Source organism: Lactuca serriola, chromosome 4 (genome assembly GCF_051521515.1).
Source record: "Lactuca serriola cultivar US96UC23 chromosome 4, Lser_US96UC23_V15, whole genome shotgun sequence".
Classification (NCBI taxonomy): domain Eukaryota; kingdom Viridiplantae; phylum Streptophyta; class Magnoliopsida; order Asterales; family Asteraceae; genus Lactuca; species Lactuca serriola.
The window spans coordinates 324,154,463-324,179,675 of NC_136411.1; the positions used below are offsets into that span (position 1 = coordinate 324,154,463).

Here is a 25,213-nt window from a genome sequence, read left to right on the forward strand (position 1 = left end):
ATTTGGTACGAGATTCCTTAGGAAACAAAAAGAAGGCCATGGTTCTTTCATCTATCATATTCAACAATATGAGTATTCAGAACATCTTTCTTCGGACATTCAACTTCCGGAGTAGTGAGAACTATTGTATCTTCCGGAGTTGTAGTTTCATCATTGTGTTTTTTAACTTTCCAAACAAGATTTTGTTTTGAAGATTTTGAAGAGATTGTTCTCTTTTAAAATCTTTCTTTGTTTGATGGCACACTTGAGTTCAAAAGCGATTCAGGTTTAAAAATTGTGCCATCATCTTTTGCTATAAAAACAGATGAAGCATTCCGAGGAGAGTTGGTTCGGACAGATGTAGGCTTGTCCATAGTAGGACTAACGACTTTCTTTTGTTCTTCAGGATTCGAAGGTTTGGAAGGTCTCTTGAGGATCTTATTGGTGAGAAGTTGTTTTGACTTTTAGTTGACAAAGGAGTATTTTGAGATACACTCTTTTTGGAGTGCTCAAGGAGTCTAGAGTTTTTTCTCAACTTGACTTCCTTTTTGAGAGCATTCCGGGCTTCTACCTTAGGATTGGTAATATCTTTCTTATCCAATATGGCTTTTCTTTTGGAAAGAGGTGAAGAGTTGGAGGTTTGTCCTACTGATGGATTGTTAAACACATGCTTAATTTGAACTAGTTTTGTTTTGGAAATCACTTGAGATTTAAAACCTAGGAAGGGATCCAAGGCTATAAATAGGGCCTTAGGAATTTCATTCTTCCTTACATATTTGCTTGAAGTTTCACCAACCCTTATTCCTCCCCCCCCCCTCTTAGGGACAATTTATAACCCTCTTAGGGTTTGTGAAATTGAACCTTCTCTTAGTTATTTTTATTCCACTCTTTGGTGTCATTGGGTGTGATACCATTATAGGGATTCTGCTTTGGGTCCTCTCAACCAAGCAACTTCATGTAGGATGAGATCTCAAGCATGGAGATCTAGGGCTACATAATAGGTATGTTTTTCTTCTTTGTATTTTTATTTTCTATGGTAGATATAATTAGCATGAAACCATAGGTCCATAAGTTGCATGTGCACTTAGGTATATCGAAGTTTAGATTTTTTCACTACCTAGTTTAAAGTGTATTTAATGCGTAGAAAACCTAACATAAATGGACAAAATATCATCTGAAATCACAAGTAATTAGTGAAACATCAACTGGTGTCTTAACACATACAAAAATAAAGGAATGGAAAGCAATGCTAAACATCAATAAAGAATTTTGTATCTTCAATTCATTCATTTATAAAATTGAACCAACTACTATAAAGATGGCACTAGACCATTATAATTAGGTGGAGGCAATGCAAGCTGAGTTGAATGGGTATGAAAGAAACAAGGTTTGGAATTTAATTCCAACACCTCCAGAAGCTTTTGTTGTAGGTCTCAAATGGCTCTTTCGCAACAACCTTGATAAAGAAGTAAAGGTTGTATTAAACAAGGCAAGTCTCGTTGTGAAAGGATATTGCCAAGAAGATGGTATTGATTACAAAGAGATGTTTGATCCAGTTGCAAGACTTGAACTCATTCGCATTTTCTTATCTTATGTTGCACATAAAAACTTTGAAGTTTTACAAATGGATGTTAAATGTGAATTTCTAAATAGCGAACTAGACGAAACGGTTTTTGTTGGACAACCTATAGGTTTCGTAAATAAAAAAATATCCAAACCATTGTTACATTCTAGACAAAGTTATTTATGGTCTTAAATAAGCTCTGAGGGCATGGTATGAAACTCTTACTCATTTTCTTAACCAATCCAAATTTAAACAAGGTTTAGTTGACCCTACCTTCTTTTGTAAAAAGGTTGGTGATCACTTAATGGTTGTCCAAATTTATGTTGATGACATTATTTCGGTTCAACAGATCATAACATGACTGTTGAATTTTGAAATTTAATGAAAACTAAATTTTGCCTTGCTTATTTAGATTCTCACCACCTTTTTAGGATATGTAAGTTTTATAAGGGTCTAGAGTAAATTGTTATAAATATTTTGTTCATCACATCACATTGATGAACTTTAAGGTAGGTCCCCCAATTCACATTTTTGGGACCAAAATTTTTTCGGTAACACCAATTTTTTGAGTCATTCCCACCTTTTTAGTAGATCTTGGCACATTCTCAATGATCATTAGGTGTTCATATTAGCCTCTATCTTTTACTCTTTTTTCTACATTATTGGAGTCTTTTGTTTTGTAGTGAAATTAGTTAGACCTTCCAAAAAAACAAACAAAAAATGAAGAAATTTGGAAAAAGTAACAAAAAGAGATAATAAAAGAAGATCCAAATAAAAGCAACAAAAACAAGGAAAAATGAAGAAAAATATCAACACAAAAATAAAAATCCAAGTTCAAGCATTTTTTTCTAAAAACAGAGAAAGAGGAGAGAAATAAATAGACAGAATATCGAGAAGGAAAGAGATTGAAGACCAAATAACAGAAGTTCAAGAATGAAGATTTAGGTTGAGTAGATTTTTATTTTGTTTTTTTATTTTTTATTTTGGTGAGAAAAGACAATGAAGGTGAGATGGTAGAGTGTAAAGGATAGTACAAGGGAAAAACCCCCAAAGTCAGATGTTTTCTCGGAGGCGATGTTACACACCCTATTTCGTTATGATACCCTTAGCCTGACCAATGTATGAATCATCGTGTATGAAGAGGCACCTTTCATTCATGCATTATGGTCTCCATTGTTATATAGTGCGCCCACTAGGCGCATCCCCAATGTGTTCAATTATCTTGTACAATCTAATGGTTGTTACCTTCAGACGGGGTCTATTCACCCTTCAAGTTTTTCGATAATGTGGTTTTTGGCTCTAAATGGGGAACATTTGGAAGATGCATAGGGTCCATACAAGACTAGCATTGACCATGTTGGCTGATATTGACTAAGTTCTATGGTATCTTTACTTTTCCTTTTTAGCTTAGTCTTATTCTTACTTAAGGACAAGTAAGGTTTAAGCTTAGGGTGATTTGATAGTTTATTTTATTTCTTTCTTTTTATAGTTTATTTTAGCACTTTTAGCCCTTTTTATTATTACTACATTGCACATTCTATCTCATTCTTTATCTTGGATCGTATCGGGTACTTTCTATTTCGCATGAGGTGTTTTGTAGGATTTTGGAGTCTCAATGTGGTTGTGGTTTGGCTTGGAGATGGGCTTGGTGGGCTTTTGAGGCATTATTGGGCTTTACGAATCCATCAAATAAGAATCGGGCTTAAAATGTTGAAGACTTGGATGCAATGAGCTTATGAAGATGGGTCTTGGAATCTTGTTATTAGGATTGGACTATCCATATTGGAGCTTGAAGATGATAGGAAAAATTTGAATCACGTGAGGTGTGAAGGAGACCAAGGGAATCTTGAGTAGTGGGGTGGAGTAATGGAGAACAAGAGCAAATAGTATTTCAGCACCATTTGCGAGGGTGGGGTTTCTCCTGCACAAGGCTTGCGAGGGTACCCGCGCAACTGCACACTTTTGGGCATTTTGGTCATTTTTCTCATCATTTACTTTGGGGGTTAGGTTTGACATACACACTTTGATGTTTCCACCATTGGAGCACCTTGGAGGCGATTTTTGGGAGATAGATTTACATTCTTCTCATTATTTGAGGTTAGAATACTTTTATGATTGTTATCTTGTTTCCATGAGTGGCTAATCTCTTTATTTTGGTTAACTTGGGCTAAAACCCTTGGCTATATGTGGGTTTTGAAGGATTCATGTTTGACTGCCATTTATCTTATGTTATTGATCCTTAGTTCATAATTTTTATGCTTGTTTAATACTTTGATCATGAGCTTGGTATTTGAATGAGCAATTGTTGGTTTATTTCTTTGATTTAGTAATGAATCATTGAATTTGTTTAGAACAAATGCTTTATGATGGTAGAAATCATCGCTAACTTATGGATCATGACCCTTTATGGATGTGTAAGCATTGGCATCCTCTAGGAGTTGGAGATTCCTTCATTCTCAAGGCTAATGAATTTTATTGGGTTCATTTGTTTCAATTGAATCCTTGATTTTTATTAAGAATGTGTGTTGTGGGCTTCCCTAACCTCCATACTACCTTTGAGTCATCTTGGTATATCATGCTTCATGATTGCTATAACCAGTTTGGTATGAATGATAATCTTACATATTGAATCCTAATAATATACACACATATGTTCAATGTGTTGCCTTGATTGACCAATTCTCTCAAATATTTGAGAATATCACCATCTTGCTTAATTGCAAGTATTTTAGTTATCAAAAAATCACAAACTCCCTGTGACAACCCGATATTTCAAGACGATATGATGGAACGCAAGTCAAATTTAGGTCGAAATTTAACTTTCCTACAATCTTATTTGGGTTAAATAAAGTAGTAGGAATCGTATCAAGGTTTCCAAGCATATAAAGAACCCTAAAATCCGAGTTATAACGAAGAAGTTATGACCAACCGAAGATTCTCGGCAAAACCGGCATCAGCGATTAAACGAAAAACGCGAAATTTCGATGCAATAGTTTTTAGCCTTAAGTATCTAAATGAAAGTTATAGACAACCTCAATCTATGATCGTACATAAAAAGAACGTCCAAATCTGACTTCGGATGTGAAAGTTATGAATTTTTGAAGAAATTCCTTAATCACGTCATTTAATTAAATAAATAATAAAAATAATTTTGGAATTTGCCAACGGTTTCTAAACCAAAGTTGTAGATCTTGGTCTCACCTTCGCGTGGATATAAAGAACGTCAAAAACGGAGTTCGTATGAGGGAGATATGAATTTTAGAAGTTTATTTAAAATAAATATAAATTTAATTATAAACTCCCGGTATTATCCGAAGGGGAGTCATCGGATAGGACCGAAGTACGCCCTGCATACCTTCGTACGCCCCGCGTACTCAGATCAAGGGCCTCGGATCGTCCACGTCGCCTATGCGAAGCATCCGACCCGCCGCCCGTCCGACCCGCCGTCCCATCCGAAGTGCGTAAGCGATGACGTCGCGTACGCGCTGCGTACGAGCGTACGCCCCGCGTACCGAGGCGGTTCAGCCTCCCTATAAATAAGATGCGAGGGTCTCCGGGAAATTTGCTAAATTCTCCTCTTTTCTCTTGCGTTTTGCCTCGTTTTCCGTGCCCATTCAAACCCGAAGCTCTGGCCTTTTTGCTCAAGTCCCGAGGGTCGATTTTACTCCCGAGATTCCCGAGAATCCCGAGAAAAATCCGTTTCCCGAGACGAAACTCTGCCCGGTTTTCCATCTCGCTATCTTCAAACTTTCAGGTGAGTTCATACCCCTACAACCACACTTTAAATGCTTTTTAAATGCTTTTGAAACACTTTTAAGGGGGGGAATACAAGTAAACACACAACTAAAATCGTGTGAAACATCGATCTTTTTATATACTTTTCATACTGTTGTTTTAAACTATCTTATGAAGTTATTATCATGCAAAACACCTCACAACACAACTTTACCCTCTTGGGATACAACATGTTTCATAAATAGAAATAGGTTTTATTTATACGTTTGCATACTACATCATATCAAGAGTAACCATTTCAAATATAACATGATGCTTTTACAAGAAAACTCAACTCATCATCACGTTTTTGTAACACGGTAGAAAACGAAATCATTTCATACGAACGATTTTCATCATATTACTCGTGAACTTGTTGTTAGCAATAATGTGATGGCATATGGCTTTGTTTGTACCAAACGAAAGTCCTCACCTATAACCAGAGTCTCCTGGAAGGAGAGCGTGACAAGTGTGTATAGATCTATATGGGGCTGACAACTCCGCACCCTGACTGTTAGCTACAGTCCGTCATTTGGGGTGACAAACGTCAACATTAGGTACTGCGTCTAGTATGGTTATGAGGAACTCACAACACGCGGAAACAATGACTCATGCACGTAGTAATACTTAACTCAATCATGCTCGAGGGGTAATAACTATATTCTAGGGTATTATCGGCATGATCAAAACTCAGGTTAAAACACTTCCACAACTAGTTTTACTTAACAATAAGACTGCACCTCACTTTTAGAAAAATAAGGGATTTTCCTGGTTCAAATACATTCATTTTGTACAATAACGATTTACAACATCATTCTTTTGAGCATGTCATAGTTTCTTATAGCTTACAGTCTTGGTCATTTGAGACTGCATTTCACTTTTAGGAAAATAAGGGATTTTCCTGGTTCAAATACATATAGTACATACAAAAATCTTTCAAACTCATTTCATACATCTAATAGGAAATAAGGGATTTTCTGAAAAACATACAAGCACTTTCGAATGGCATACATTTTCTCAAAACACCACTTATGAACTCACCAACTTAAATGTTGACACTTTTTCTTTGAAATAACTTGTATTCTCAGGAAACCGCTAGACCAGGTAGCAACTACTTTTGAAGACTAACGCGTTGGCGTTAGTAACATATTTTGGATCACCATATTGTATTTGATTTCTTTTGCAAACATGTAATATATACAATCATGTAAAATTTTCAAATATATTTATATTATGGTGGTGTGTACTTTCTTTACTATTCAATTGTTATGATATTTGACATGACGTCCTCCGCCCCCGAACGTTTCCGCCGTTCTGGTTTGGGGGTGTGACACTCCCCTCCCCTAGTTTAATTGTAGTTAGTTAGTTTTACCACACGAGTTCTATTGCATTGCATTGGTGATTGAATACAATCATTTTCTCGAAGGTCGATACATTCTTTTTACCATTGTATTACGTCTTATTTGCAAACAAATTGTGTAATTTGCCCGGTGGACTTAACATACCACCAAAACTCTTCTCAAATATTGATAATCACTCAACGTTCATTTCTTTTAAACTTTTAGGTGTTGTTTGTTTTTTCTGAGGCAAAATGTCTGCAGTCTGCGGACCACATCTGTAGACCTCTTGAGTAGAAGAGGTGGACCAAACGTCTGCAGTCTGAAAAAAGAAGACTGTTTGTTTTTTTAACATCTGCGGGCTATTAAAATAAACTGAAATCTAAATAAACTGATTTTTTTAAACTTCAAAGTGATTTTTTAATATTTTTATGACTTTGTTATAAATAATCTACGAATCTAGATCAACTTTTATGTATTATTGTATAAAAAATAAAAATAAAAATGATATAAATTAATGTATATATTTGATAAAAACCAACAACTTTGGTTGCAAAGTTATAAGTAAACATTATAATTAGTGATCAAAAAATTTGATACATAAATGGATGCAAATAAACTTTGATTTTTTCAATTAAATCCATTAAAAAAGTACCATAAATATTTTCTTGAGAAATTGACGATATTGTATTAAATAATGTTTTACAAAATTTGACAAAAAAATATAAGAATATATTATGATTTTTTTGTCATATTTATATAAACAACTTCAACGACTATTATTATAATAAATTTTTATTTATAAAGGTGTCAAAAATATAATGTTTCTATCGTCGAACGTTTTTTTAAGTTTTGTAATTTATTTTTTTCAAATTGTTCATCATTAATAAAGTTGGAAAAAATATAAATTTAAAAAAAAAAACTTGAAAAAAATAAAGATATATATGTTTTTTTAGGCTAGAAGATGTCTGAAGATGTTAGAAGACTCTGGTCCACGTCTGCGCCAAGAAGAGGGCGCGTAGACATTTTTAGGTCTGCAGTCTTCAAAAAAACAAACAGTCTGCGAAGGCTAATGTCTGCGCGTGGTTTGCGCGGCGCAGACAGAAGAGGTCACGCAGATCTGCGGACAAAAAACAAACACTACCTTAGTGTTTTTGAAAGCTGTGATATCTAAATTTCTAATACGAATAAAAGGGTATACATTTGATAAAATTAAAGCACATGCCAATGCTTATTGAATTGGAAAGAGGATGATATGCTGCTACGTAAGCATAATAATATTAAAATAAAAGGTCTTCAAACTTTGCATATAGTTTTTACATGTTTTATAACACATGTAAAACTGCACGACAAACCACGAGCTCAATTTAGGGGCAGATCCAAGGGGATCCCAGGATAACCCTCAATTTTTTTGGTAATGTAATTTTTTTAGGAAAAAATTGTTTTATGTAGTGTATATATACGTATCCCTTCACTTATAAACATAAACAAACTGGTCCACTGGTTAAGGTGCTGGTTATTGAAACAAAGGTCTCAGGATCAATTCTCGCTCTGAACATATCCTTTGTTTTATTTTCCCAGGTACTCTATTCCACATCATTAAACACATGTAAACTTAACCATTTTTGTCTTTCGGCGTGTTGCACAGCGCAGGTTAAACATATATTGTTAAAATATTGAAAAATGTATGTTTAAAAATGGTTATGTCATTGACATTAAATTTGAGATAATATATTTACATTAATTTGTATATATATATATATATATATATATATATATATATATATATATATATATATATAATCTCAATTATTTTGAACAATAATATTCATTGACATCAACCCACCTTCCTCATTAATAGAATTAAATATAATATTCTATTTAGTATTATTTTTAACAATTATTATGATTGATTAATTATATTTTTACTTATGCAATCATTTTCTAATTTCAATAATGACGTTCATTTAAAATACAACTTATTTGTAGCTAAATGTAATTTATAATTTGATGTTATTATCATTTAAAATTATTATTCATTAATTTTAAACCACTTATTATTAATAATAAATTAAAGGAAGAGTTTTACGAAACACTTAATATTATTATTAAAATGTGTCAACATACACTAAATAATAAAGTGATAAGATAGACAATCTGCATTTTAAAAAAGACTTGCATGGATAATATGACATATCTATGATTTTTATAACTTGATTTTATTATTTATAATTATTGTTCATTAATTTTAAAACTGCTTATTATTATTAATAAGTGAATTTTTTTTAAAAAAAAAAACACTTATTTTTATAATAAAATGTTAAACATATATTAAAATATAAAGTGATAAGATAGACAATTTGCATTTTAAAAAAGACTTACATGGATAATATGGATAATATAATATATTCATGATTTTTAATTAATTATTGCTTTGAAGCAATATGAACATATAAACATGTATGCAATAGTTAATTATATATATATATATATATATATATATATATATATATATATATATATATATATATATATATATATATATATCGCCTTCCATAACATATGATCGATAACATGAATCTAATCTAATTACATTAAAATTTCAACCACAACATACAATGATATTCTTAAAAGAATACTTAAACCAAAAAATATAAAAAATAATTAGTATATAAGAACCTTCCAAATTAAAAACTTCAACATAATAACATGGCTCGAAAAATGGTTCAAAGCCCTCAAACCAACACAAAAACTTTAAAATTGTTTTCTTTGTGAATTTTGTATGTGATTTGTATTTGTGTGTCTACTCAAAGAGACTAGCATTTTTATAGTAGAGTATCCATTAATTGTTTATTAAATATATTATATAAGTTATAAAACCTTTAAACTGTTAATCATTATTAAGAGATTTTTGAGTGGTATTCATTAAAATATGAAGTTTCAAATGCATGAGGTGTTTGCAAAATTTTGTGGGGGGTTTCAAATGCATGAGGTTTAAGGAAAAATGTCTCTTTTATAAGTCTAGTATGATATGATGATAGTATGATAGTATTAGTATGATAGTATGATATAAATAAAGATATAGATATATAGAAAGGAAACATTTTTCCTTTCACCACATTCATTTGAAACTCCAAAGTCTTCATATTTCCATATAATATACTTAATTTATTAACTTAGATATGTTTTTTACTTATAAACATTATCATAAATGGAAGACTTTGTAACTTATCAATATGATATATTTAATTTGTTAACTTCAATATATTGTTAAATAAATAATCTACATTAATATATCAAATAAGATTAAAAATGTAGTGTAAAATTTAAAACCTAAAGTAAAATATCAAATAATGTTTAAAAAAATTCAATATACATTTTTTTAACATAGTTAAAATGAAAACATTAAATATAATAAATATAAAACAACCTAAATCTATGAATCGAATTAACTAAAAGGTGTCTGAAAACTATATTTTATAATTACTAAAATTCAATTCAGATGTTTTTAAATTAATTTATAATAATAATAGTTAAAAATAATAGAAACTTAGAAATTAATTATGTTAGATTACAAACAGTTGTTGATAAATTAAATAGTCATCATGATGAAACTAAAATACGGTTAATTATTTTTTAAATAAATAAATCATAACAGTAGTAAATTAAAATAGTTGGCAAATATCACTAATGTTATACACACATAAAACATGAGTAGAGACCATTAAATGATTTGATTTTAATAAACGTTATTTTATATGTTGTTCAAATTAATTATGATTTTATATAAACTAAATGTAATAGTTATTATTTTATAGTTAATATAAATGAAATAAATATTTTCAATAACACAAGATTACCAAAAGTTCTAATTTTATTCTGCGCAACGCATGTATTATATAAAAATTATAATGATATCTTTAAAAAAAATGTTTATTGTTTTAAATAATTACAATCAAAGAAACTAAAAATATTCATCAAATATATTTTAAAAATGTTGAAATTTTGAAACCAAATTAAAATAATTAAGTGTTTCCAAATATGTTATTTAAAATAACTTAGAACAATAATAGTTAAAAGTTAAATTATATATATATATATATATATATATATATATATATATATATATATATATATATATATATATATTGTTATCTTTAAAAACAAAAACAATACTTGATGTTTTAAATAATTACAATGATAGATATTAAAATCTTAGAAAGATAAACCTTTTAAAATTAATTAATCATAACAATAAATATAATTATTATTAGACCATACATTCTATTTAATTTTATTCACGAGGTACTCGTAGGTAGAAGTCATTGAGACAATTATGATTATAAAATTTTAAATGATGTCTAAATTATCATATAATTAAAAGCAAACAATGTTTATACAAACTCATTATAAGATTTATTATATAAAAGCTAACAACAATGTCATTGATATATTTAAAAAACATATATTTGTAAAGATTTCAAATACATTGTTGTATTCCGTGCAATGCCCATGCGTTGAGTAGAAACACCTATATAGTTGAAGTCTATACAAATTTTTTTTTTTAAGATGACAATAACATTGTTGTTAAATTTGATATAATAATATACTATATAGTTAAAAACATCGATTCAAGTATCAAAATATACTTGAACTTCATGTTTATATAATAACACTTGAGGTTTTTTTATGGATTCGATTAAGGTTTGAGATTTAAACCGAAACCGAACCGAAGAATCCCAAGTACTCTGGAAAAAAAAATTGGACTATCCTAAAAAAATTGTGATAACCTTTTACTTTGATCTTGACTCTGTAACTTGTTCAATTACTCGTTTTTTCAGCGATTAAATGGAACCAAATTTTTTTAATAAAACATAATTCGGAATCTGAACACATTGATAGATATAGATAGTGATGACATGGATGTGTTATTTACCAAAATAACAAAAACCGTCGACTCACTTGCCAAATAAAGAAAAAACCGTCACGTCACCAATATAAATATAAAAATTGTTAATATGCAAATAAAGCTAAATGATAGAACAACTTAAGATTTGAAGATTTTAGTTGAAAAAATAAATGTATTTTTCAATAAACTAGTCAAGAAATAACCCTAATTTTATTATAAACTTATTCGATTTTGGAAATACAATAATTTAAACACTTTGACTCGTTTTTCTATATCTTGCGAGTCATCCCTCCCACGTCTCTAAATTCCTACAGACACGAAGAAGTTGGTTGGTTACTTCTTATAAGGAAGAGCTCTGTTTTCTTCAATATCAAGTGACGTAACACCAACCGATCACCCTAAATACTCGATTCATTTGCTCAGAATCTTCTTCGTGTTCTCTGATTTTGAAGATCAATCCCTGTAATTTCATCCTCATTAGCAATTCATCAAAAAAAAGGTTTTTTGAAATGGCGATAGATCTCTACTCTGATAATTCCGGTGCTACAACGACGAGTCCTCGAATTTCTTTCTCGTATGATCTCTCTCAATCTGATACTGTTCCAGTTGAACAGCTTTTCCGATCGTTTTCATCAGCTAGCGTCGATTTCAATTTCTGCGTTCAGGAAAACTCCGACAACCACCACGCGTCAATGGCGGACGAGCTTTTCTCCGACGGGAAAATCCTCCCAGCGCAAATTAAACCAAACACCGACATAAACAAACGTACGCCACCTCCACCGCGTCCGGAAAACCAAAAGCCACGATCTCTTCCGCTGCCTCCGCCGGAAGACGAGGAGTTAAATTTAAAACAACAAAATTCGAAATCGTTTTGGGGGTTTAAGAGGAGTAGCAGTTGCGGGAGTGGATACGCTCGGAGTTTATGTCCAATTACTCTGCTATCTCGAAGCCATTCAACGGGATCTTCAACTAGTTCGAAACGATCATCGTCTTCAAAAGAGGGTTTCAATCAAAAACACCAACGAAATATCCAGAAGCCTTTGATTTCTCAGAAACCTCCATTGAGGAAAACGAGTTACGGGTATGGAAGCAATTCCACCAGTACCACTACCAGCAATGGAGTTCGGGTCAGTCCAGTTCTGAATCTGGGATTTGGATCGTTCTTCTCATCTAACAAGAACAAAAACAAGAAGTGATGTCAGATATGATCAATGAAGATGTAGAGGTTAGAGCTTTTTGGATTACTGATTTGATTTGATTAGTTAATTAATTGATTAATGATGGAGCATAAAGAAAGTTGTTCGGATTTGAGGGTGGGTAGGGTGGGGTTGTTGTTGAAGAAGAAGATAATACAAAGCACATGCGATTGAGGGCTTTGTAAACAACATGCAACATCGCTTTCATGGCGTTGTCCCTATTCCATTTTGCTTTACTTTTAGGTGCTCTTTTTCCCATGTTAAAAGTTTTCAAACTCAAAATCAATATTATAAATCTTTCGGATTTATATATTTGTTGATGTCATTGTGTAAGGATTTGTTTGTGATCATCAAACATGGTGTTGTAAAATATATGTTTTGGATGATTTGACTATATGAAACGTACTTTCTTAAAGTTTTCTACATGAATGGTTGATAGGTATTTAATCAATTTTGTATAGTTATGATGAAACATGCTCTTGCTTTATGTATCCATTGAGATAGATTTGATTTTCTAATTGATGGTGACGTTTAATTATTCGTGGAAGTATTGTATGAAATTGAATATCATTTTCTATAAATCATTCTGTATTTAAAATTTGAAGAAATATGAATGTATTCATAAGACGAATATATTATATATTAATGAAGTTTATTAAGAGAAAATAATGTATAATAAATAACAAATAAGATTCTTTTACATACAAATAAAAGTGTTACTCGCCAAAATGACATTGTTTTAGCCTTTTAGGTGGTATATATATATCTTATGAAACCAGTTTTTCGGACTTCAATAAATGTGTTATTGTATAGTGTTAAATTTATATTGTTATATAGTCACAATGATTTTTTTCTAGTCCATACAAATGTTTGGACGTGGTTCTTTGTTAACATAGAATAATGCAACTTAGCTTTTTTTTTTTTTTGATAACCGAATTCTTATAAAGAATAAACATCATAAAGGGCTAAAGGCTGTAGAATTCTAATCCACTGTTGTGGGATCATATTTCGCCATTATTCACAATATGCTTGTGAGTTGTGGTGTTCTGTTTATTGGTCAAGGGGCTGAATGTAACAGGGGCCTTGAGGGCCATGGTCTCGGTGTATTTTTTTTTTTTTTTTTTTTTTTTGATCTAAGGAGAGTTGACCCATACCTTGATCAATTTTTGGTTATTGTTTATAGAGAATAAGACTATATTTGGTGTAGTAGCTGAAAAGTTAGTTGTTAGCTGAAAAGCTAAACTAACTGTTAAATAAAAAACTAGCTGACAGCTGAAAAGCTAGATGATAAAGAATGACGTTTGGTAAACTAGTTGAAAGATATAAAATGACATAAAAGGGTATCTAAAAGAGTGTGTTCCTATAATTAATTAAGGGGTATATTTGGAAAATTTTAAAAAAACTCATAAAAAGCTACTTTAAGTAGCTTTTTAAAAAGCTAGTGGATAAGCTACTTTTTGGCTTGCCAAACATAACAACTTAAAAAAACTTGAAAAATAAGCTAGCTTATCAGTTAGCTGTGACGCGCAACACAACCTAAGTAGTAATTAGAAAACATAGAAAATGAAATCAATTTGGGCTAAATTGTTAGAAAATCAAGGTATAGATATACTTGGATAAGTGAGAGTTGTGAAACACTTTCAATATACTTAGATAAGTGAGAGTTGTGAAACACTTTTAGTTTAAAACATTTCGAGGGTACACTCGTAATCTCTAATCGGATGAAACTCTGTTTTTTCTAGAATCTTCCTTAATAAATAAAGAACTTTTTGCCACTTGTCATATTCTCCTTTAATTTGCCGCATGTAATTTTCTTATAATTTTTGACTTAATTGTTTTCCATATGTAATTTGCTTTTTGGTTTCATTTTATTTTTATTAACAGATCACTAGTTTAATTATTCCAATTCATAATGAAGGTTGAATCAGTTACTTGCCTTTTTTAATCCGAAAATTCAGTAGCTATTAAGAGTACTTATACTATATAATTAAATATTCACATCATTACCTTAAATGAAGGTTGTATTTGATGAATTTTTTCATAAATAAATACTATCATTGGACGTGAAATTGTTACTTTACAACAATGTTTTAAAAACCGGTTTGAACCAGCAGGTTGAACCGGTTGGACCGGGAATCGGGGGAGGAAGCAATTCAACTATCACAGGTTTTACATTGATTTTTAAACCGGATTGAACCGGCCGGTTTTTAGAAAAACCCGGTTGAACCGATCAAAATAAACCGGTTAAACCGAATAAAAAACATGAAAAAGAACAATTTACATAATAAACATTGGTGATTTTTTTCATATCTATTTAGTTTTCTCAAAATAAAAACATATAATAAATGTTATAAAATTTTTTGATGTGTTTTTATTCATCCAAAACCATATTTAGTTTTGGTATTATACTTTATTTTCTTTTTGACGTATATGGATTGATGTAAAACACTAAAACTTATGGTTATGTGTTATTTTAATGTATTTGGATTTATCTACAACTTATTTTTATATGTATTTTTAATGTTTGAACTTTTAAACATCAAATTCATTATTTATATATGTATGTATGTGTAGAAAAATAGGAAAAAACATGAAAAATATAGAAAACGGTTCACTTGGCGGTCGAACCGATAACCGGTCACCATACCGGTTCAACTAAAAAACCGGTTCTTAAAACACTGCCTTTACAAATTGCTTATTCATCAAAACTTTTTTATATATTAAAATTATTACTTTACAAATTGCTTAAGGTTTATAAGCTTATATTTAATTTTTTTAATAAACTCGTGTAATACACGGGTTTCACACCTAGTGTAAATAAAGAAGATGTTATGAAATGTGTACCAAAAAATGAATCGAAATTGATCATATAACAGAAACTAACTTCCTGTCTTCAAATTGTCATGTGATAGTTACAAGAAAACAACTTCCTATCCAAAAACTTGATGGGTTTTGGTCCTAAGAACATCCTATGTGCTCATACAAACCCTAATGCTTGAATCTAGGTTTCTCTATTGTACATGCAAGTTATCCAAGGCTATAAACCCTAATTCTAGCATATGGAAATCGATATTAACATATAATTAGGTTTAAGATATTACCTTGATTGTTATGTAGCAATAACAATCTCAAATCTCCTTGTATTGACTTTGGAAGGCTTAGAGTCACAAGTGTCACTCCTCTAATGGCTCACAAACACCATAAGCAAGAGGATGAAGAGGAGAGAGGATAAAGGCTGCCAAAACCGTGTGAAAACCCTAGCAAGATGCTTTCCCACGTTTTTGGTCCTTAAGGGATCTATATATAGTGAGGCAATTAGGGTTATCTAACAAGGAAACCCTAATTTAGTTGCTTAAGCCCTAAGCAACCCATGAAGCCCTTTCCATATGGCCTTGGACGATTTCATATGGGCTTCCCCCATAGAATTCGTCCACCTTATAATAAAATGCAATCCATGGCCCAAATTGCAATTATCTTATAATTACAATTCCAGTCCCTTAAGTTTAATTAATCTCTTTTAGTCACAAAACTAATTACCAATTAATTATTGACTAATATTAATTAAACAATATGATTTCTCCTTTAATATATTATTCTCATAATATATTAATAAATCATATTTAATCCTTTCTCTCCATAATTCATCCTATCAAGTTGCTTTGGTGAAGGCAACCCAAAAGGACCATGCACCATCGGGTCAAGTACATACCAAAATAGTGATGGACTTAGACATTAATCCAACAGTCCCCTACTTGGATAAGTCTAATAACTATTCTGCGTATGACTTCAGATCCTGATCTGCAATCATAGCTTTCCAAAGCCGCTATCAACTCTGATCCTATCAGATACGCGTGTCCTTAGATAAGGGATAATATATTCCTCCATTCTAGATATCATATGAGATATGATTTCAAATCATTCTCTTTGTACTATATCTCGATTTCCGATTTATGACGACTGACTAATTGAACAAATCAAATTAGCCCTAGCCCGGCCGAGCATTTACGTTTGTCATCACTAAATCATCGAGGGGCCCAAAGATATCGTTTTTATCCTACTTTGGATAAAAGGAACGGATAAACTTTGATACAATGCTTGCTTGCACTCACCGAATTACACACAACAATATGTTTTATAACACCAAGTTACTAGTACGTTTACATATTATCAATGTGCAACCGATTTGCAAGATACAACTCACACATCTCGGTTTCAAGAATATAAGATGTTATCGTCTCACCAATCACTCGTGATACAATTCATGGAGTGATCCAAGTGAGCGTGGGTCTAATCCAATGCTCAAATCATATTCATAAGCACTCATGAACGTTGCAGCAAACATTTGCTTATGTCTAATACTCCTCTAGACAATCCACACACCAATTCACGACAGTCTTCATTCATACCTACTTCCAACATATGAACGACTGTGGCCCGTTCGAATAATTCGATTATTCTTAATAAACTCAATTGTTCTGGAAGTCAAAACATGCAAATGTGAAACACAAGACTAATACTAATCCCATATGGCCTCAAACCTTTGAGTATAAATAAAACACCTTTTATTTATCACCATATCGATTACTCATTATTTTTCGTTTCGGGTAATCAACTTCTTACTTGAATTACAACACTTGTCCCATGCTCCTAGCATGCACACAATGTTTACCTATGGTTCTTACTTTGTGAAATAGATCACATTAAACACATTTCCAATCATTCTCATCTCACAACTCCAAATCCTTTTCCATAAGTGAAAGAATATCAAATTCTTGTTACTTATAGAATATGCTAGATTCTAACATTCTATGCAACTATCCTTTCGTAATGTCACTGCACCAGAGTCACAAAGACTATTGCCAATGATATTACAAAGTCTTTTATCGGAAATTGCTACAAGACAATTCCTTAGATATGATGTCTCTCACTCAAAGTACATTCCTTTGAACATCCTTTTGCATAAAAGTTTCTAATCTAGTCATAGATTTTCAATATTCAATTCCCAATATGGACACGTGTAACGACCCAATTTTCACGTCCAAAAATTCCGTTATAAAACATTACATGAAAGCATTAATAGTTAAAACATTGTTTGATTAAACCATTTCACATCGAAAACCAAATTGAAAACCACAACATTCGATCAATCAAATATCAGAGTATCAATCCCATAATAAACTCGTTACTGCGGAAACAAGAGAGAGTGTGTGTGTGACATGCTGCTACCACGCCGGCTCCTTTCCCCTAGCTGAGGAGGTACCTGAAACCAAAACTGAAAACCGTAAGCACGAAGCTTAGTTAGTTCCCCCACTGTACCACATACCATATAATCTCATAACATACATATATTGTCAGGCATATCTGGGTGCCCGACCTACCCTTTCGGCCCTCTCGACCGGGTATTGCCTAGCATATCTGGGTGCTGGCCTCCCCTTCGGTCCTCTCGACCGGGTATTGGGGAACTATTCCTCCCCTCCACTACTACCACATAACATGTATCACAATACCAGATCTATCTAACATGGTTGGGTATAACTACCCGTTCGGCCCTACCGACCGGATACCTCGGGGACTATCTCCCCCCTACTGTCACTAGCACATAGCATCATATCATACTAGCACATAAACATAACACAGGTAGTAGAAATCCCTAGATGCATATCACGGAGACAATCATCTACATACAACTCCTACTGGTGGGCCGGCTTTGTGGCCGCAGACCCACCGCTACTGGAAGGTAACTCACCTCGAAGTAGCTGCTGATCTGATCGGGAACTGACTGTCTACTGCTGCTGCTGCTGCTCCGGAAATCCTCCGGCTGCAATTCCCACAACATACTCAATCAAACACTGCTAACTGTCCTTTGGGTAAAATGACCATTTACCCCTGATCATGCCCTAAGTCAAAGTCAGAGTCAACTTTCAGTTGACCCGACTCGCCGAGTTGGCTTTCCAACTCGCCGAGTCCCTACCCAAACGATTGTCCTGAATCCCGTTACTACTCGTCGAGTTAGGCGATGACTCGACGAGTTCTCCTTCTAAACTGATATTCAAGTCCTTCATCCTACTCGCCGAGTTGTATGAACAACTCGTCGAGTTCATCTTCATCCGAAGAACACTTATGCTAAGACTCGTCGAGTTGTATGAACAGCTCACCGAGTCTGTTCTTGATCTAAGGAGATTGCCTTGAACTCGCCGAGTCAGGGCATTGACTCGCCGAGTTCCTCCATAGATGAGTTCAGCTTCAGATTCACTGAGTCACACCCCGTGACTCACTGCTCACTCGACACTACGAAAAGGGGACAAACTCGGAGACTCGCGAACCGACTCATTGAGTCAGATGAACGACTCGCCGAGTCGTTACCATGCAATTACTATATGGTCGATTCTGCTTGAATCCAGTCCATGCCATTTATAGATCTGGGTTCCTAGAGCATGAATGACACGTAAAGTTTCCAACTTTACGTGTAGATACTCACCAATGAGGGATTTAGGGCTCAAAATGCCTCAAAAGGGTAGATCTAGGGTGAACAAGCAACATGGGTCCATAAAGGTAACAGATCTGAGCTCCTGGAGCTCAATCTTGCCTTGATCTAGAGGCCAATCAACTTATTACGACTTATATTGCACATACAAGCTTGGGGATTGGCTCAAGAATGACTTAAATGAAATAATAAGCATAGAAACATGGGGAAAACGGGTTATACCTCAAAGGAACTGCTGAGAGAGCACAAAGATGCTTGGATTCCTTCCCTTCCTCTTGATCTACTTCCCTTTTGCCTCAAAACCTTCAAGATCACACAACAATTGCTTCAAACTCTAAATGAACAACTTAGAACGAGGGTTGGAAGCTTTGGGGGGGGGGGGTGAATGGGGGCTGGCTTGGGGCAGATATGTTGTTTAAATAGGGTGCAAACCCCTGAAACTTAGGGTTTCATCCAACAGTTGTGACTCGCCGAGTCCAGGATATGGACTCGCCGAGTCGCCAACTTAAACGTGTCCCGGGACCCGCATCTACTCGGCGATTCGGACCTATGACTCGCCGAGTCCAAGGCTAAAAGAAGAGAAATACTCAAATAAGATTTACGTACCAGGAACCAGGTGCTACAACACGTTTCCATATTTTCCATATGACAACTCATTCTTAATAGAATCTTATCTATTCGTAATGATGTCGATATGGTCCATCCAATATGGAAACATTTCCATAATTTCCATATGAAAACTCATTCTTAATAGAATCTTTTCTATTCATAATAATGTCGATATGGTCCATCCAATATCATGCTTCCAACTACTCACAAGCGACCAATCCTCGTCGAACTTTGGATTGTCCTTTGATAGTTGTTTAATTATTTTAGTCAAAACCGATTCTAGTCCTTTTTCCCTCTAAATGCGCTAGACATTTGGAAAATTTTAGAATGGTCAAACATTAAAGCATTTGCAATCGATCCTATACCCGAAGCGTATGGGACACGACGTATAATGTTTTATTTGCTATGTTCTCAAAATTCGAATTGTGAAGAGGAATGCCATAATCATAATCGAAATTTTAAGAACACACTATGTACCTTTGACTAAATTTATTAACATTTCTCAACCTAAGCCTTTGGATTTGAAATGAAGCATAATATTCTCTCCCTTAATTATAGCAAAACAACTTTATAACCCTTACTACTTTGCAAGGTATAACTCTTGTTTTCTATAATTAATATTGCCAACTTGCAATACGTGCCTTAACAATCATACAATCATAACATTTATGCTCCCACTATCATGATGATTATTATAAAACATAACACTTATGCTCCCACTAGCTTCGACATGTATTCATAAACATCTTAACTTTCAGAAAAACAATGCTTATTGAATCTCTTAAGTTCATGTTTCTAATACTTAGTGCTTTGATAATCTTTTATCAAGGCTTCTTGAACTTATACACCTTTGCCTTCGATAGTTCATATGTGTGTCTAAACACTTAAGACTAATTGCTAAACCTCAGAATTCAAATTATGGAAAGGGATACCGTAACCATAATCGAAGTCGAGAATGCAATTTTACAATCACTATCTTCTTAAAATATTTCTTAGTGAAAGCATTTCCTCACAATCATTTTCATGAAGGAGGAAATCTTATGACACTTAGATGTATGTGTTCCTATCCATGTGAATTTGTTAAAACCAAAGTTTACGACAAATTCAAACTCATATGGATCGAACTTTCTTAATCTTGATTTCTTGCATTATGGTAGCACAGCTACCCACCATGTCTTCTAAGTAGTTAAGCATCTCACCCTTTCCTATCAATGTACCTTTCATTGATTAAGGTGCTTTGCCTTTTATGCGTTCAAAATGAGAACTCATAGAACTCTCATGCATAATTAACTCGATTGGATTGGCACAGAACCAAAATAATGTCATCACGATAGGTTGTAAACCTCAACTCGTGTGCTAGTGATGATCGATAAGGTTTATTTGATTTGTTCTTGAAACCTTTCTAGACCATTAAGACTCCCACTGACTCCTTGACATATAAGATTCTCTTGTCAATAACCATTTCTTGACAAACAAATATTCAAGAATTAGTGTAGCTTTTATCAAAACACTTCATAAATTGGTCCTAGCTGGTCTTTGTCTTATCCAAGACATCATAACTTACCACATTTAATGAATGTTATAAACCTTCTTAATACTTTTTCACTCAATGTCACAATCTTAACTTTAAGACTTGTTTTGGAACGAAGTATGATTGACTTTTTGATTTAACCATTTCTTCAATTCTTGATTTCTCTTCTTAAACATACAATTGTACTTAGAGGATCAATTGAAATATGGTTCATAATCATTAAGACCTATCATAAAGCATAAAAGGTACTCTCCCTTCTTCTTAGAATGGAGAAACTTTTATCTTTCTGCCTACTTGATTCTTGTTATTCGTTCTACTATTGATTTAAACTTTTTCAATCAATTCAGAATTACACTTAATCTTATAAGTATAATCATATTTACTAAACCTTTAGTAAATCATGACGAATATCTTGTTACTCTTATGGTGGACTTGACCAACACGCAACTTTGTGTATTCGATCTCCAAGTCCTTCACTTGACACTTTGTCAATGAATTTGTCTAATTTCCAAATATGAAATTTCTCATTCATCGTGCAACCAAGTTGCATGATTCCAAGTTTCTGTCCAATTGAAACTTGGGCGATGAGAAACTCTCCCTATTTGGTAAATTCTCGACTTTCCATAAATAACATAAAAAGAACCAAATCCATTATTGCTAATAATAGAAACATCCAAACATCAATTTTTCATATACGCCATTACAAGGATAAATAAATAATATAAAATCAAAATTTATTTTATTGCGGAAAAAATTTTGTCCTTACAATGCAATTCATTGAAAAACTGTGCTAATACATCTTTCTTAGCAATCTAATTCTAACTCTAAGTAGTAGCTCAAGAATCTAATCTTCGAGAAATGCGATCGAAATCCATTCCTTCACGGTTAGATTTTGCTCACTTCTTCCCTTAAGCTTCCTTTCTTTTCTTCGATCTTAAAAAACATCAATTGTAATCTTATCACATTATGTATTAAGAATCTAGAATATAAGCTTAAAATAGTTAGTTAATGGAGTTTACCTATATTAGAGCCATACGTTTCGGCTCTCCCATCTCTTAGATCTCTTAGGTAAATAGGGCAGCTTCGTCTCCAATGTCCCTTCTCTTGGCAATAAAAGCAAATCGACTCTTTTGGAACAGCACATGGAACTACTTCAGACATTGTCTTTCTCTTATGATCAAACTTTTTGATCATAGCATGTCTTTTGTTGTCATTGTCTATATCCATAGAGGTCTTGAATACAGATTCACTAATCAACTTTGCTTTTCTATTGCGCCAAACCATTGCTGATTCAGCAACAATAAGCATATAGGTGAGATCTATAAGGGTCACGTCGCGGTTCATCTTATAGTACTCTCTTACGAACTCACTATATGAGTTAGGAAGTGACTGAAGAATCCAATCAACAGCCATTTCCTCACAGACAACGGATCCCAACATTCTTAACCTATCAATGTGTGACTTCATCCCTAGGACGTGTGCACACATCGACTTTCCTTCTTTATGTTTACTTGCCAAAAGGGCTTGAGTGATCTTGAACTTTTCAAGCCTTTGAACTTGTGGGTTAGGGAGAATAATTTGAGGAGGAGGAGGAAGTGAAGTATGATCTCTTGTTCCTCGATCGAATCGTGGAATATCATCTTCATGTGGAATGCTTGTTCCACGGGATTTGGGAAAACCATAGTTGTCGAACTTTGACATCTACAATACGAGAGAAAACGAATTCAAGTTAGTTGATTGAATGAGTCCTTAGCAAATCACTCAAATGAGATACTAAGGCTAGGACCCAACACAATATTCTACAACTCGGGAGAGGGATGCCATAACCCTAATTGCAGAATATTTGAAGGTAAGTGAATGACGATTCACTAATTTCCACCAAAAAAAACAAAAAAGAATTTAAGTTTTAAATCTATGAAAACTCCTAGATCCTTTGAGATTCATTGAACTTTCAATGGCATGTTTAAATCTCGATATGCCCCTCTTGTTTGTGACTGGGATGCCGAGGATCACAAAGCGGGTGTGAATAACCATGCAAACTTACATGGTGCCCTCACATGTTACAGTCACCTATTCGATGTGCCGGTAAACCACACACGCTCCACCGAACTATGAAAAACATTGAGTCACCCTTTGTTACCTTTGCTTAGAACCATTTAGTGTGCCGGTAAACCACACACGCTCCACTAATGTCTTCGCAAGGGCACAAAGTGTAATTTCATGGAATTGCATCAATTCACTTTTGCCTAAGTAACTAAGATTGGGAATTTTATGAAAACATTTAGTTACTTTTATACTTCATTATACTTATAATGGAAGGTTTCGTCCTATCCTACCCGTTCGGCTAACGACCCTCCACTAGTCAAGAGTGCGGTGGGTAAGAGTGGATACCCATTCAATCGCCATTTTATAGACAATTTCCTTAAACACCCCTTATAGACCAGATTCATGAATGAGACCTACTAACGGTAAGACTGACTTTTACTCATACATATATATAATGTTAGACTTTCAATGTTATATATAGTATAGGGTGTATTTTATACTTTCAAAATACTAGGTGGTCTAATTTAACAATTATACTTTTAATTCAATTAAATTGTAAACCTAAACTTTTATGGATTTATTAAACCTCTTTTAATTATACACCTTAATTAATTAATAAAACCATAAGGGTGTGATTTGAACTTTTTCAAAACAATACTAGAGTTTTAGAATTTAACATTCCTAATTAAACTTTTAATCAACTTTTAAATTCCAAAACTTGAGGGCAAGTTTTGAAACATTTCAAACATTAGGGTTTAAAATTTAAATATACATCAAAATTAAACAATTAATCAAAATTTAAATTCCAAAACTTGAGGGCAAGTTTTGAAACATTTCAAAACATTAGGGTTTTAACTATTTAAATTTCAAAACAACAAAACTTTTGGGTTCAAATTTAAACTATAAAACCTAAAGGGGAAAATATGAAACATTTCATAACAATAAGGATCAAATAAAAAATAATCTAAATTAACAAATTAATCACATAATTATCCATATTTGATTTATTTAATGATTTCTTGCAAAACAATTTATCAATTTAGTCAAAATAATTAATCAATTATCACATAAGGAAACAATTATCTTATTAATTTATAAATATCTTCAATTAGATTAAGAATATAGTCAAATATATCATAAAATCGGATTTATATTGATCTAATATGATAAGGTAACTATCCATAAGCAAAAACAACAAGAAATCGTGAAGATATCCCTATCTGACGAGTTGACTCGTCGAGTCTGCATGGACTCGGCGAGTTCAGCTAATGACTCGGCGAGTCCAGCCTCCAGAACATCAAAAATCGAATTTTTCAGATATACAATGCATCAATACAATTGAAACCAGTATAGGCTCTGATACCACTGATGGGTTTTGGTCCTAAGAACATCATATGTGCTCATACAAACCCTAATGCTTGAATCTAGGTTTCTGTATTGTACATGCAAGTTATCCAAGGCTATAAACCCTAATTCTAGCATATGGAAATCGATATTAACATGTAATTAGGTTTAAGATATTTCCTTGATTGTTATGCAGCAATAACAATCCCAAATCTCCTTGTATTGACTTTGGAAGGCTTAGAGTCACAAGTGTCACTCCTCTAATGGCTCACAAACACCATAAGCAAGAGGATGAAGAGTAGAGAGGATAGAGGCTGCCAAAACCGTGTGAAAACCCTAGCAAGATGATTTCCCACGTTTTTGGTCCTTAAGGGATCTATATATAGTGAGGCAATTAGGGTTATCTAACAAGGAAACCCTAATTTAGTTGCTTAAGCCCT

The 25,213-nt window shown here is 33.0% G+C and overlaps 1 protein-coding gene across 1 annotated transcript; it reads left to right on the plus strand.

The window, feature by feature from the left end:
* The first annotated feature begins 12,072 nt into the window (after window positions 1–12,072).
* Window positions 12,073–12,759, plus strand: LOC145099567 (uncharacterized). Its single transcript, XM_079037123.1, has one exon. It carries the CDS (start codon window positions 12,073–12,075, stop codon window positions 12,757–12,759), a length of 687 nt encoding a protein of 228 aa, XP_078893249.1.
* The last annotated feature ends 12,454 nt before the right edge of the window (window positions 12,760–25,213 follow it).